Here is a 16473-nt window from a genome sequence, read left to right as displayed (position 1 = left end):
TTACTATAATATCATGGTGTAGGGTTATGGTTATGAAGTTATGCTACCAGTGAGTCATGCTAACTGTTACAGGCAGAAGAGCCGTCAATTTTGTACAGACTGTACCGCGCAAATGAGGAAATACAAGTGCAGTCGATGTAATGGTGGCATCTTATTTGAGTTCAAACTGGAATATTCCACCACATTTACTTTTCCTTGCATCTCCCTCCATCTACCTCTGCTGCTCTCACTTCGTCTACCCGTCTCCTCTTTTAAAGCACTGCCCTGTATCCTGAGTTTGTAACTGACAGCTCTGCTCAGGCAGCAGCTTGGAGCTCGAGGAGGAGTTGGCACTGAGAAGTGTGCAAACTTCGACTTCTGCTGCCTTTTTAACATTCAGAGTGAGCCCTCCACCCACCAGAGTGGCTAAAACATAATCCTACGCTGCAGAAGATGTGTTGAGGTGAGGATATAAATACATGCAGACAACACTGACTGAACACGTGAACACCCAGCACATGCTTACAAATACTTTATTTTCACTCTCTTTATATGATTTGATCATCTTTTCATGTGAGTCTAGACCAAAAGAACCAAGATCACATTCCTTGGTTGGAAGACCGAGAGTTGAAAGCAAAGAAATTCTTTTTTGTGGCATGGGGGAAAGAGCTTGTAGTGCCCTAGTCTCACCATAGCTTGGGTAAATGGGTAAAATATGAGTGAAAATATGAATATGAGATACGGTCCTCATGAGAAAAACAACAGCATTTAGTGTTTCTTCAAATGCTGACTGTTGACTGTTAGGAATACAGGCAAAAGTAGTGCAGCACTGTCATATCTCGCCACAAAACCTTTTCAGGAGGAGGGTGGATGGATGAATGGGTAAACGACTGTACAACTAGAAAACCAAGTAGTTTGGTGTCTAAACCTTGCCTTTCCTAACTTTAACCAAGAAGTTTTTGCACCTAACCAAAGCTTATAATCCTTTTCATGAAATAAAACCCCATTTTTCAACACATTAATAAGCATTTCTGCCTCACTGGGACAGGATAAGATAAATAAAAAAAAGGGGATGACATGCAGCAAGGGGTCCTGGCTGGACTTGAATACTATTTATGGTCAAAATCATCTATTATCTCTGCTAATGGCAGTATTTTATGTTATTGGCCACCATTCCTGTACTGATATCAGTCTTACTGTCAACTGTTAGCTCTCTCCTACAGCTGTATGAGTGGTAGTAATTTAATGCAAACATAACATTTTCTCTTGCTTCACATTAAAAGCAATAAACTGGTGAAACATGGGGTGGTTTTTATTTGGAAGCAGCTAATGGAAGCACAATGTATTTATCACTGCAGTTAGTGCTTACCTTTGTGGTTTACTTCAGTGGATGACTTTATACCGGCTAATGGACGAGCTAATCACGGAATGACTGAAGCCGATAGGGTACACGCAGTATGTACTGTGGAAATGGATTTTTAGATATGTGATGTGATAGGTAAGATCAAATTGATGAACAGAATGAAATCAGAGTCACGACATTGATTAGGTGCAGCGTCCTACTTTATATGAATCTACAGTTCCTATCAAAAGTTGTTGCTTGATATTTGCCTTTTACTCAGTTTACATTCTCGTTAAAACCTCAGAACTGCATGTTAATGTAAATGTAATCAATGAAGTCGTGCCCATAAAGGTTAAGAGGGTACAGAACATTTCAGAACTGACCTTTTCATACGGAAATAAACTCCCTGGAACACAGTTTAGATGGTAATTCCTCAGCGACATGAGCCCCATCCAGAATGCCTTTACCTGTGAAGTGCTTCCATCTGAGCCTTTTTTTTTAACCTTAAATGCAGAGATCACACACAGCAGCTGGGCAACATATTTAAACATCCTTCTATTCTGTTTGAAATATACAGTGCGAATCCAATGATTATGATGGAACGGCAGTGGGAAGAGGCTTTTTTAAGGACCCGGTGAGCCAACATATGAAAACACAAATTTAACCGGATGGATTTGGCTGAGATGAGAAAAGACAGATACGATTCAAAGAGATTGCTTTTGTAAGCTACACATGTAGAGCAGTCATGTAACACTGTCTGGGAGCGTGAATGTGATGAAGGCAGTTTGTCAAATGGGTGCTGCAAAGAAACTTCAAAGGGAGCATTAGTTTTCTTCCAGCTCCCAAAGCCCGGAAACTACACAAGTGTTCTGAAGGACTGAAATCAATACTTTCAAAAAATGTGTTCTACGAGCAGGAGGTCCGTTTCATTGCAACTTGTAAAGGGTGTGAATGTGCAGATGGTACGATGGTAGGAATGGTTAAAAAAGGATGCGAATAGTCTGCAGTCAAATAGCTGAAAATGTGGCACCGTCATCAGTGTAGTCTTGAACTGGATCCCAGTCGACCTCTGACAGGCTGACAAACTGGTGCTAGAAGCAAAAATACAGAACCAAAAATGTAGAAGGATGCCGGTGAGATACAAAAGCTGCTGTGCAAAACACGCAGCAAAATGTCGAAACTCCAGCATACCTGTACCCTCCGGTCTATGACTGGAGTCAGTGGCATTTGAGCTGTGCATTTACTTTTCACCACAGCTAAAGGTGCTAAATGTTGCATTATAAGGGCAAAGTAAAGACAAATGGTCATGGGAAATCTCTGCATCTGGCATGTCAAGCCGAGTGTCTCGAAAAGGCCACCTGTTTGGCTTCAAGTGCGTTGTCCTTAACCTTCCGACTGAAACCCAGACCTGATATTGCAGGATGTCTCTACCAGTGTTCCTCTTAATGATGCTGCATCACTGAGTGCCCTCTGAAATAAATACCTGCCATCCATCTCTGTCAGGGCCAGCAGGGCCACAGTCACCCCAGAGACAAGAGTCACTGCTAGGAGTGAAATATCACAGATCCTGGGTCCCAGACGCTGCACAAGCCACTGGAAGCAATAACCTGCACTCAGCTATTTTAAACTTCCCCTGACCCAAACTCAGTATGATATTAATAACACTAGAAAGTCAAAGACAGAAAGAAATAACGAGATGGCGAAGGCTAAAGCTCAATTTACACATGAATGGAAACTGTCTGGGTGCAGAGACACTCCACGCACATCCTCAAAAAAATGTAAGGACCCGATGTAAGGCAAAAACAAACCGCAAGAATGAGTGAAAATAAACGGCGTGATTAGTCAGCTGTAAAGTATACACAGTAGCTCAAACCCACACTGCGGTATGAAAGCCAGAGAGAATGAAACAAGAGCGGAGCGGAGCGGAGGGTGAAGGTGAATCAAAGGAAGCGTGAAGTGAAAAAGTGAAACAGATGTTCCAGCTCCTACGGTGTGCTTATGAACATCTTGTGTTACTTTATAATATGCTGTGTTTTACTGATGACATTATCAAATGTCCCCGCGACCCTGACGGATAAGCGCTACAGATAATGGATGGATGGATGTGATGGATGTGATGGATGGATTATCAAATGTGCGTCTGTCTCCTATAGACAAATGTATACGTGAAGGTTGTTGGGAGACTGAATATTAATCAACTTTACACATCCTCACAGAGCATCATCCATCTTTCATTTTCATTGTGATTTATCTAAGTGTTGTCATTTGTCTTGCTGTTAGACCGCCTTTCCCATCAAACACTGTTTACATCTGCTTACTGAGGAAATGTGTCTGTCCTGATCTCAGCTCCTAATTTCAGCTGTGGACAACATGTCAGAGCTTCTGTGATGAAAGTGGCACCCACTCACACACACTCTGTGGGGGGGGGGTGTTAGGGGGTTAGGGATTGAACTAGTCACTCCACAATTAATTGACGCCCAGCTCTACCTCCTGAGCTCCTGTGCAGTCCAAATTAAGCAATTTCACCCTCCTCAATGAAAAGACACATGGTGGCAGGATTTTCCTTAACAAGGGTCAGTCATCACGAACCGTGATCACAAAGGGGGAGTACATCGTCCAGAGGATCGGCTTCTCCATTCACATCAGCTTCTCCATTCACATGTCGAAGTGCCCTTGGTCAAGACACTGAAGTCAAAATTGCTCCTGAAGCATAGCGTCAGTGTGTGAGAGATTGGCAAAGGCTGGAAAGTAACGGGCCATTTTACGGTTTACAAAAGAGATACTGCTTACATCACTGATGACACGTATTGCAGCTTGGTTAAGTTAGATTGATATACTTGAAAAACAATACGCATAGAAAAGTTTCAACTGAACATCATCATCCAGTATCAATATTACTTCTAATGATGTTTGCCCAACACCGCCCAGTCCAATGCTTCAAAAAACCTAACCTGTACTTAGTGTTTGGTGTTACTTAAGAAAGTGTTAGTGCTAGCACACTAGAACAAGATGGTAAACATAATACCTACTTAACGTCAGCATGTTGTCTCCGTAATCATGATATCATGCTGATGGTAACTAAAAGCGCCTCTGTTCTCTGTGACAGGTACTTTGATCACAGCTCCCCCCCCCTCATTCCCAGGCAGGCATAAACGGTGCACCTCATCCTGCTATTCCAGGGGGAACGTGTCAGACATCCTGTTTCATGCCACATGCTAAATAAAACTGTATACTTTCTTGATGTAAGACTCACTTCTGTCATTTCTCCCGTTGGAAGCTCACATGCAGCCATTCCAAACTTCTTTTTGCAACATTACTGAGACTTGGTACAGAATCATGTCAGGTGCTCATTTCATTAAAAAAATGGACAACATCTGATGCCAGATTTCCCCCGGCAGTCAGCTGTGACATAATAGCCTCTTCAGCGTGCTCACCCTCTCTCAGCAGCGTTAAGCTCATTTCCTTTCACACTCTAACAGATCCCATTAATCATTAAAATCCTCATCATGCCCCTGAGACATTATTCACACCGAATTCTGTTAAGAGGTCTTTGATACAGTCGGCCCACACATTTCACCTTTCAGAAAGACTTTGCAGGCTTCTGGCTCTGTTCAGCTTCCTTTGACATACCCACACACTCCAAGCTTCTCTGGACAACTCAGCCTTGCGATGTCAGCACTACCTTTGCTCCAGACATTGTTCAATACTACTGGTGAACTGTACACTAGATTTAACTCCACTCCCAAACATAAAGTACTCCACACCTCCTGTAGACACTTCCACCTGCAAGCCAAAGAATATTCAAGACCATGCCACTCCTAACTGCCTGCAGAGTTTGGCAAGTCCTGCTGCAGCAGGTTGATGGGTAATTAGACGTATAAGTATTGGGTGTTTCGGTGTTAGTAACTGTTTTGTGTTATTGTGTGAGAAAATAATTTCAGCTGCAGGTTTGCTCACTTTCTTTCAACTTCACTTATTCATTCATTTGCGGCTGAAGACCGTGAGATGGCGTTTGTAGCTCTGAAAAAGTTAGTGTCAGGTTGAGCCAATTTTATTTAAGATAAGATAAGATGCACCTTTATTTATCCCCCAAGGGGGAAATTCTCATCTTCTACAGTGGAAACACTTCATAATGACCATGTCTGTCAAACGGATCACTTATGTTGCCTTCTAACAATTTTTGTCTCTATTTATCATGCAAAATTAGCATCTAACTTATGTTGAGGAAGGCTTCAACCACAGGTGCCCCCCCCCCCCCCTCCACCCTTGAAGGCTACATTTTTCATTGAAAGAAAATGACTTTCTTTTTCCCGTCATGATTTCATTGTGCTCGGAGCAGCAGTCTCAGGTAGCCTGTCGGAGGCAGACTAGAAATTATTCTGTTTTTTGATCAATACGGGGAGCTGATCGCTGTAACTGTGATCACTGTAAGCAGTTTCCGCTGTATAACATAAATTCACAAATTTGCCTCAGGTGGCTTTAAAATGTGTACAACGTCCGACACCAGCTAACCTGAAACACACACAGTACAGTGCAGGGAAACTGAATGACCAAATCTGAAGCATTACAGTTTGCCACACAGACAAAGTGATTCTTCTGGCAGCCAGGATTCGCTGATCCAGGGAACAAATGTAATGCAAATTTTGCACATTTTTTGGGAGAGCTAATGCTAATGCTAACATGCTCATGTGTGAAATAAGACAGTAAAGAGTCCCTGATGACCAACATGACAACACTGGACTTGCATAGACTACATTTGACACGCATCAGAGAGCGTCAGTGTGTCGAGCTGTAAACCTGGTCCACACCATGTGAACTGAAGGTTTGAACGTCCCAAGAGCTACCACTGAGGTGCTGCTGAGCAAAACCTTCCAGCTGGTCCGCTGCAGCTGACTGCAGGCCGAGGTTGTTAAGTGTTACTTGATAAAGTGTTAAAAAGACAGGATGGGAGATGGAAGCGGAGCAAAAAGGGACAATTATTACCTGTGATTTCACAGCCCACCAGGCTGTACGCTTGTGTGTGTGTGTGTGTGTGTGTGTGTGTGTGTGAGTGCGTGTGCGTGCATGAGTGTGTGTGCGTGCATGAGTGTGTGTGTATGTGTTTGTGATTAATCCATAACTCAGGTCAGGTCTCACAGGACACAGCCAAACTGCTTTCTCTGATGGCCTTTGCATTTTTTATCCTCCAGCCTTTCAATTATTCACAGTGGAAAAACATGGCACTCGGAACACTCCCCCTCTCCCCCTCTCCCCCAACACGCACACACACGCGCACACACACACACACTTTCCCTTCCTCTCCTCTGTTCAGTCTCTCACTCCATCCCTCTTTTCCTTCTCTACCCCCCCCCCCCATCTTCTCCCCTCCCATGATGGTCGACCTAAAAGCTAAGCAATGTGTGACCTATCTGCTCACCCAAGTAAGAGGACACATGTAGAGAGAGAGGGAGACAAGAGTGAGAGAGCAACTAGGGCATACCTTAACTAAACACACACTTACACAACTGCGTGCGCACACACACACACACACACGCACTCACGCACACACACACACACGCACACAAACTGATTTATCCAATGCCTTCCTGCCACACCTAATCAAATTGATCCCTGCAGTCTCTTCTTGTTAGAAGGAGAGGAAAAGTGTGTGTGGTTATGACTCAGGTTACCTTCGGAGACACATTTCAGACTCCAGACAGGTTAACTGAGGACGGCCTGTCCCCAACAGGGAAAAAGCAGATTTTTGGGTCAGTGGTTAGGGTTAAGTTCAGGGTCAGACAAGAAGTGGTTAGGGATTGAATGCCTATGAAATGTAAACATGTGTTTGTGCGTGTGTGTGTGTGTGTGTGTGTGTGTGTGTAATTCAATTCCTTTCACCTTCCTTGAGGATCACTGAGTACTGCAGCCGAAGAAGCAATTGAGGCACAAGATCTCTCTAAGTGGTGGGCTGGAGTCGAACAAGAGTCATTCTAAACATTTCCTTCAATGTGTGTGTGTGTGTGTGTGTGCGCGCGCTGGTGGAAAACCCACTCCACACAGTCCTCTCTGACAGAGTGTCAATGGCAGTGATTGTCGTAAAGGTTTTCTTTTCTTGGATTAAGGCTGAAAAATACATGAGAGCTCTCCCCAGGCTCTGCATTCAATCAGTGCAGTTCAATAGCACTCAGCCCGGTGTCACACTAAAACGGCCCCCTGTGCCACAGATGCTGACAGGGAAAGGTTCCCGGTTTCGTGTCGAAGTGGAGCTCATTTATCGTCTTTGCCTTGTCAGTGACACAGGATGTGACTGGATCGATGCTCCGTGGTGAATATTTTATGGGAGCTATCGTGTGTCAGGCCAGCTCTTGGACTAATTTGGGTGCACCCCAAACGAAGAAGCAGAACGCAGTGGCAAGAGGGCTGTAAAGCTGCAGGTTGGATTCCCTGGAATGCTTGGAAAGACATCTCACCTTCGGTGGCAGGTATTGGTTTATTGGGGAGCACGTCTTACAGTCTTAATGCACAAATGGTCAGACTGGCAGAGCGTGACTGTGTGAAGCTTTGTAAAACTAATGTGAATGTAAAGAGTCTATGAGAAATATGATAGAGGAAAATAGAATTACTTGTTTAGTGATGCAGTTATTACATTTCCCACACCATGACTCCATATTGCCAGAATGAGCTGGAGAGCTATTAGTGAAACTGGAGGCCTAGACTGATAAAATATTAAAAAAATATATTTCTAAACTTGAGAAACACAGAAAAATGCTGTTGCTACGGACACTCCTTTGTTATCTAGGCTAATTTTGGCTGTTAATTCCTTGTTATACACTGAAACTGCTTGTTGTGCCTTACCTTTGGCAAGGCGTACTTGGGAAACCTCATCTGGACGAACTCGTTGCGCTGATGGGACACATAGTGCTTGGTGCGGTTGCCTGTGGTGACCTGGGAAATGGACAAAAACAAAAGAAAAACAAAAGAAATAAACCACACAGTCTCAACATGGCTTCTTTTTTTTTTTTTTGCTCAGAACAATCCACAAGTTAACATCCCAAATTTGTATTCTAGTGTGAAGTAGCAGATCTACCTGTTATAGATCGGGTCGCTTTTAATCTTTCAAACGCACACAATAAAGCCTCAATATTGCAAAAGAACTAAAAAGAAGACAGAGGAGGGAAGAGGAGATGAGAATAAAATAAAGGTCCAACTGAAGCTGAAAAAGGGATGTCAGTTTGAATATAACATAAGTCCAGTTGGCTAATTGGAAGATTAAAATGGACCGTAGAGTTTGTGCCACTGGACTCCAGAAGAACTCAGCATCCAGAAACTGTAACAACTGAATTTAATGTTTTTCTTTTGGAAGAAAAACATTTAATCGTAAGACATTTAAATATTTTCTTTCTCGAAGAAGAGGAAAAACGACTTCCACTGCAGTAGTCAACATCCACGAGTGAGCAGACCTTGCGTGAAAATGCAAAGTTCACCATCTGCTGTTGGTGACTCACATCGTGCTGAAAGGTAAACGCAGAAAAAAAACTCTCCAGACCTCGACATCCACCTCACAAACTAGGACCTGTGGGTAAAAGGCCCCCCCCCCACCTGCTGAGAGAGCTGATCAGAGAGCTCACAAGGCGCTGAACCAGAATATCCAAGCAGCTGAGGCTACTTTTGAGCAGAGGAAGAGGGTGACTGACAGTCACTTAAATATGACATATCCAAAGTGATGGGCCCGCATAACACTTTCTGAAACACACTCCCTGTCACCGTTTGGCTTTCTGTAAGGTGAGCTGCACTTAAACTTTCAGAGGAGCTGCTTTCAAAATCAGACAGGTAACTTTGTATTCAGGGCTTCTATATCTGGCTTTGTGGGAAGAGCTTTTGTTTTTTACTCTCTCAGATATCTGAGCCTCTGCCGTCTGCGCTCAGATTGAGCTGTGATTACGACCATCGTTTGTGATTGAAAGGAGCAAGACTGACTGAGCTTTTTTTTTTTTTAATGCTGAACAGTGATGAAAAAGTGATGAACAATGAAAGCCATTTTTAAAAGTAAGAGCACCTAAGGGAAGCACTATCGACTGTGTTTTGAAAAGGAATCGCTTTCTAAAGCATGGCTGGCTAAGTGGGACGAGATGAAGTGTGTGTGAGTGACTGGAGGCGAGTGTGTGCTTGCCAACGCTGCGTTCTGAGCTCTGACTCCGCATGTTTCTATATGGCCTTAACATCAGATAAGCACCCCAAGGACCCGGCTACTCCGCCGGCAAGTGTGTGTAAGTTGTTTTTTTTTTTTTTTTACCCAGAAAAATGCAGAGAAGATTGTATCTTTACAGCTCTAAGTAGTGCCCACAGATCTTCCTCTCTGGCTGTACAGAACAAATAACCCCCACCTATCAGATGGTGGGGTAGCAGGCTCAGTACAGCCTGAGAGACAAAACCCACAGGGGGAGAAAAAGATCTGCAAATCAATCTGCACAAAGACAATTTAGAGAGATTTTAGTGAGGAAGTCAAACTGAAAATGAAAGTGTGTGTACGTGTGTGTTGGGGTGGGGGTGTGTGTGGGGGGGGGTGTCCCCAGAGGAAATCATGCCCACACATTTGTCCCTACATCTGATATCAGTGGGTTAGTAATACTGGGAGGATAATCCCTGGGGGATAATGGACCAGTCTATTGTTGCCTAATGAGGATTTAATTCTCCTCACACACATTCACACACACACACACACACACACACACACACATTCACACACTTCCACCCATTCACATACACACAATGCAAAAAAACATATAGATACATCCACCCACAGGATGTGACTCTTCTACCCCCACTATAGGAATTCTGCTCTTCCATAGCAGCTCATGTATATTCTGCTGTTATCATATGCAAATGGGATTCAGTGCTCTGTCTCCTTGGAGCGTACAGTACTGTACTGCATGGCAAGTCAATTATAGACAAGGCGAGATTAATTCTGCACTATGTCCCGAATAGCAATTCCTTCCCATCTCAAGCCAGCAGTACAGTATGTTATCTGAGCAGCAGAGTTTATCAGTAAAGAGACGGCAGCCTCAGTTGTGTGGGTGCAAACACAGCCATACACATAGCAGATACACTGGCAGATACAACACATGCACAATAGCTGAATGATTAAGAATAAGAGGGGAGAAGCGGGTTTTAGATAGGCAGACCTAAAGGCACGGCACAGTGTTAGTATAGCACTGATTATATTCATTTTGAGACCTTAGTGTAATTAACAAATTGGAGCACTGCTGAGAAGATTGGGAGCTGCTATTGTGTACGAGACTTCACCCTGCACTTTACAAAGAGATCAGATGTGGTGGTGAGCTGCTCGGCTGCTTAAAGGCACAACAGTCAGAATCATTTTGCTTAGAAATGAAATTACAGTGCATTTAGGTGGCAGCTTGCTTTGACATGATATACATTGTTATGTTTTGCATCAGTTTGATGCTGAACTGGACTTGAAACTTGGCTCTGCATACGTGGTATCTACACTGTACCTACTGTGTCATTTACATTAACAGAAAGCAAGAAAATATGTTTTACTTTCAATATTAAAATGTTTTATGTTTTTATTTTACTAAGAAATATGAGAAAGAATTCAACAATGCACATCTCTCTCTCGCTCTCCCTCCCTCCCTCCCTCCCTCCCTCCCCCTGTTGTGGTGGTGTTTACCTTGACAAATATGTAGTCGTCCTGCACCAGCAGAGAGTTGTGGTCGATCTTGCCGAGGAACTGAGCCGTCACCATTTTGTCCGAACAGTTCTGGATGAGACAGGTGACGTACAGGTAGCCTGCGGTGACACACAGGACCAGACAGAAGGTTAGTGCTGGTACAGTGTACAAAAAAAAGTGTTTATAGTGCAGTGGAACACATTCGAAACAGGTGAACTGTGCCAGATTTATGTAATACGCCTAAAGGTTTAATGCACCTTCTTTTATTTATTAAGGATATAATTATGGTCGTTGTTAATGGATGTCCATACTAATGGGTATGTCAGCTGTATTGTGTATAGTTTCTAGTATAGAATGTAATCTCGATAGCACTGGATCAGTGGATGACTGACTGAAGCTGGGATACAGTGATCAATGGCAAAGTTAAAACAATGTTGGTTTCATGTGCTTCATACATAAATACAGATTCACATAAACAGTAACAATCCATATGAAGAGGAATATATTCAAATGTACTTTAACTATTCAAAAAAATATCCACTTCAATTCATACTGTTGCTAAATATATTATTCATATTTTGACAATTACCATTTTTCATGGTTTTTAAAGCTATCTCAGGACTCCTTGAGGATTCATCAAATATTCATTTGCATTTTTGAAATAGGCTCTGCGCCTTACAGGGCCATGCCTTATGTAGTGAGCTATATGGTAAGAGAAAAAGGTCCGTTTTTACACACACACACACACATAAACATGAAGTATTAACCGACCAGGAGAGACAGAAAAGAGGAGAGAGGTAGTGGACATGGAAGAAGAGTATGAGAGACACTGGGTGAATGGAAAAATTGAGACATCATTTTTCTAAACTCTATAAGATATGACAGCTTCCCCACAGACATATAGCCGTTCTAGCATCCAAATGGCCGGGAGGGATTATCCTCAGAGAGACACACAGAGAGGTTAGTGCCTGTTGCAAAGCTCACCCAGTATTGAATTTCAACCAGCAGCTGCATCAGCAACATTTCCTGCTGAAATTCAGCTGTTATTCTCCTCCCAGAGGTGACAAGCTAGCAATAGAGAAAATGCTCTTTCTCACACACACACACACACATAACCTTGCAAGTCTGCACCCATACGTATGTGGAGTTTATTCACTTGTGAGCTGCTGCAGCAAACTTTCCCTGCACAAACAATACTAGGTTTGACCTTCCATTGACCAGATGCAAACTTGCTTCGCCGCAACTTAGAACTTTCAGCGTGAAGTCACCAAGCAGGAACTTAAAAGCCGATCGACCACGTAAGTGGATGAGACATTTACCGAACTGACTTTGATGCAAATCTTTCAAGAAGTTATTGTAACTGCATGCAGATGTGGCTGTGGTTTGAAAAACAATCATCCCGCACTGAAGTGCAAAAGCACAAGAGGGAGTTAGCGTCTTGGGGGGAATGAATGTGCTCAGACGTCTCATGGAAATCTGATGATTAGATCACGAGAGATCATGTGTGAAAGTTACCATTCGAGCTCACAAACAGGGTGTGCGAGGAAAGCTAATGTGGGCGTGAAGAATGGAGAGAGGGATACATTTGCAAATGAGGACATTTTGGCACGATAATGAACATTAAAAAATGATAACAAAATCTTTCCTATGGATCCATCCGCAGACCTCCCACCTGGGAGACCCAGATCTGAGAGCCAAAGGGAAGAGCGGCTCCTCTTGATTTCTCCCCATTTGATTTGCTGCCACAGAAGTATGAAACAGTAAAGGTGTGTTTTTAACAGGACTGTAACTTCTCACGGGGCCAGAGGGTGAGCTGGTAAGGACAGAAACCCACCTACCTGGGTACCCTACACTCCTTTTGCATAGCCGTGCAACAACATTAGGTTTCCACAAGTACCAGAGAATATAAACGGCCACACTGAACTTATGAAACAACTCCACTATATAACACTGAGCCCATCTTCTGCAGTGGCTCTCTGCACTTTTCTCCCTCTGCTTTGTCTTTGTTCTGGAGGTGTCTGGTCTAACAAATGGACTGGCTAATTTATTGAAAAGCCTGGACATTTAATCAAAGCAGCATACGGCGAAGAACTCATTAAAAAACCATTAGATTGGGCTAAGTGTTCAATTCCAGCTCGTGGCACATACACTTTTTCATGCTACTTGCTGTCCTCACACACCTGCAAACACTCACGTTCCCTGCACCTGTGCTAGGAGGGGCTGGGACAAAGAAAACTGTAAGAACTAAATAGTCACTCATAGATAAACAAGGATGAAGTTATTACTTTGCACAGACTGCATTGAGACCATCATTTACATTTCTATACAATGGAGGGTACTGGAGATGTGTGTGTGTGTGTGTGTGTGTGTGTGTGTTTACACATGTCTCTGTCTATCTACACACCAAACAGGGGAGTGAATGTGTGCATGCTTGTGTGTATCGGTGTATGAACAAGGTAAACTCCCCCTCTCCTGCACATCAATCCCCCTTAATGACACACACACAAACACACTCCCTGCCAGCCTCCCTGCACACACGGCTCATCAATCAATCGACCACCCCCATTTCTCTGGAGTTCTGTCCCTCTCATCAACTCAAGCAGTCCTGGGGTGCAGACCCGCCCCCCCCCCCCCCTCCTGGAATGCACCAGGGACGGTTCGTCGTCTCTGCGGAGACTCCCATGATCCTGTATTCTTCTATGTGGCATGCCACCGTTTAACCTTGGCGACGCCGCGTATGACGGGGGGGGCGCAGGGTGAACAGCTTGGTTTGGCATGCCTGATCGCTCCAGCCCCCCTCGACTATCTGTCTATCTGGGCACGGGAGCGGGGAGAGGAAAAGGGGGGAGAATGAGAAGGAGACGGAGGGGTGGGGGTGAGGGGGGGGGGGGGGACCATGTGGCGCTGCCTAGCCTCAGGAAGAGCTCCCGTGCCTGGGCAGCTGGCCCAGACAGACAGCCTCTCTCGTTCACCCTCCACAGACACAGGCAGCCTTGTTGGGGCTGACAGCTTTCACATTGCAGGCAGCATCTTTCAGTGTGCGGGTTAAAAGACTGCATGTCTCCTCACAAGCCTGCCTCCTACAAGTTACATTTGTTTCTTACTAAATGTCATAATTCTGTTTTATAGACAAAAGTCATCTTTACCGGGGCTGGGTTCACAGACAATGTTTCTTTGAGTGAGTGTAATACCACATTTATGTACCATGCAGGGAGGTGGTCAGGGTGAGGGTGGATTGATGCACAAGGTGTAGAGCTGTCACACTCTGGTCTGTGGTTACGTTTAGGCAACAAAAGCACTTTGGCTAGAATTTTGGGAAGATTGTTATCTTGCTGGAAAACAAGTGAAATACGTCAGCAGGGAACATTGTACTGATATGATCGGTGCCAATATTTTCTGACATTTCTTTGCCAGTTATTCATGTTGACAGAAAACATAATTCAGTGTGCAAAATGTGTCCTTCAAAACAAATTAGCTGTTGCAAATCAGATGTGTAGAAACGTAATTTCTAGGAGACAGGGCGGCTCCTCAAGGGATGGAAGAGGTGGATCTTTTTTAGAGGGGAGGCTTATGGTCTGTCATTTTGCCCTTCGCGTTCGTCACTACTCTCTGACTTTGCCTACTCAGGTTTATTTAGAATGAGGGATTATGGGTTGTGAGACCGAAAGGAGGTGAAGCCCAGGACGCACACATGCATTCCCGACCCACACACAATCTCAAATACACTACTTCTATTACCCTCTTGGCCCTCAGTGGCGAGGCAAGCACTAACCTGTCTGTCACACAGCTGATATGATAATCCAGATTTGCTGTTGTTGCCCAAGGGGCCCCCTAACACCCCTCCTTAGCTTATCCATTAATTCTCCATTGACCCCACTCCCCACACAGAAACATACCCACGGCAAGGTCAATCATTCATCTCTTCTATTACTTGCACTGACACTGCAGGCTATGCAGACTAGTGCTGCCATCATGGGGAGAGAGTACATCAGAATTCTCCAACTCAGTAAACCTTGTAAAGAAGAGGGGGGGGGCTGCCCGTGGACCCAATGGCCCATTATTCCAAACCCCCAATAGTCCGAAAAATGTTCCAAACATCCCAAAAGCAAGCGGTCATTGCTCCAAAAATCCTCCCCCTCCCTCGCAGTTGTGCGCTCAGTGATGGCCAGCCCTCTCCATGGGGCTAAATTGGTGGGTGTTTACTGTCATAAAATACATTTTTACGAGATTTAGTGCATGATAATGGGGTTTCAGTCCAGAGGGACATTGGATTATTGGGGTTGAGTAATGGATCATTGGAACTGGCACCGTAGAGAAGTGATTCAAACCAAATGTCTGGAAAGTTCTGTGAGTTCTGATACAAACAGATTAGATCTCTGATAACAGAGTAAGTGATTTACTGTGCTGTTATTTATCTACAAATGTAAAAACACATTTGAAGATGATGCAAGTGAAATGTAAATGCTACAAAGAGGATGACAGCTCAGGGCCAAGGTGTGCTCACGCTGAACGCAAAGCAAATGTTGACTGCATGTAAAGCCAGCGAACAGAAGCACATTTGCATATATTTGCCAAGTTTGTGAGCACATAGAAGGAGTCTGACTTTGGTTTTTCCACTGCTCTCGTGTAATTACACATAAACAGACAAAAAGGGGAGACAGGAACAACAAAGCTGAGCAAAGTAATCGCACATTTAATTCAAGCAAAACATTTAAAGTCTGTGTACAATGCAAATGTATGACTATATATATAAGTGTAGATGTAAAAGTCTATGACAAAGAGTGCAAAGATGCTGGAATAAACATGGAATGACTATGTACAGGTTCCATTACATCCATGACGGAGGTAGGATGTGGGTGGGTTCAGCACAGGAATGGTGATGTAATGTGACATAGTTAACCAAAGCTGAACTCACACATTTAGTTTGCCTCTGTGAGCAAATCCACAGCAATCATGGCAATTCCATTAGAAATGAACACATTTCAGTTTGAAATGTTACTGTTATTATGGTGCGACTGGTCCCACAGTATCATGGGTGAATATATAAATGGTAAATGAGAAGATGGAACATCACTGTACCTCCACTCGTGTCTTGCATTTCCATGTGCACCAGATCGGGGTCCACATCCACACCAGATACTGACCTGGAACGAGGCGACGCATATGTCAAAATTATGATCAGGGAGATTACATTCATCAGAAATTAGATGTAAAACCACATAACAGCAACTTTCTTCTTAGATTAGGTACGTTACAGTCACAAAAACGTAAATCTGTGTTGAAATGTTAAACGTTATTGATCTCATTTTCGGTACAGTTTTGCAAGGAATTATATTTTCATTGGACAATTCAGCATCTCAGGATTTATGCCCAATACCAACATTAAGAAGCCAAGCAGGAAGCGGTGCGTCCTTTATGTAGGAGGATGTGGAGGTTGGGCTGGTTAATGGCCGAGCAGACTTTCAATTAAGAGACCGGGGTTATC

General features: G+C 43.8%; 1 protein-coding gene across 1 annotated transcript in view; it reads right to left on the bottom strand.

Moving 5' to 3' along the window:
- The window catches only part of sorcs2 (sortilin-related VPS10 domain containing receptor 2), a 259444-nt gene that overhangs the window by 23365 nt on the left and 219606 nt on the right, over nt 1-16473 (bottom strand). The window contains exons 6-8 of the mRNA XM_070854331.1: nt 16068-16132; nt 10989-11107; nt 8156-8245 (exon numbers count right to left, since the gene is read on the bottom strand). Of these exons, the coding sequence (XP_070710432.1) occupies nt 8156-8245; nt 10989-11107; nt 16068-16132 (274 nt within the window). The remainder of the gene's footprint in view (nt 1-8155; nt 8246-10988; nt 11108-16067; nt 16133-16473) is intronic.

The sequence above is a fragment of the Pempheris klunzingeri genome, chromosome 23 (genome assembly GCF_042242105.1).
Source record: "Pempheris klunzingeri isolate RE-2024b chromosome 23, fPemKlu1.hap1, whole genome shotgun sequence".
Taxonomy (NCBI): Eukaryota; Metazoa; Chordata; class Actinopteri; order Acropomatiformes; family Pempheridae; genus Pempheris; species Pempheris klunzingeri.
The sequence above is the reverse complement of the archived record's forward strand: the minus strand, read 5'-3'. Positions and strand labels throughout refer to the sequence as shown.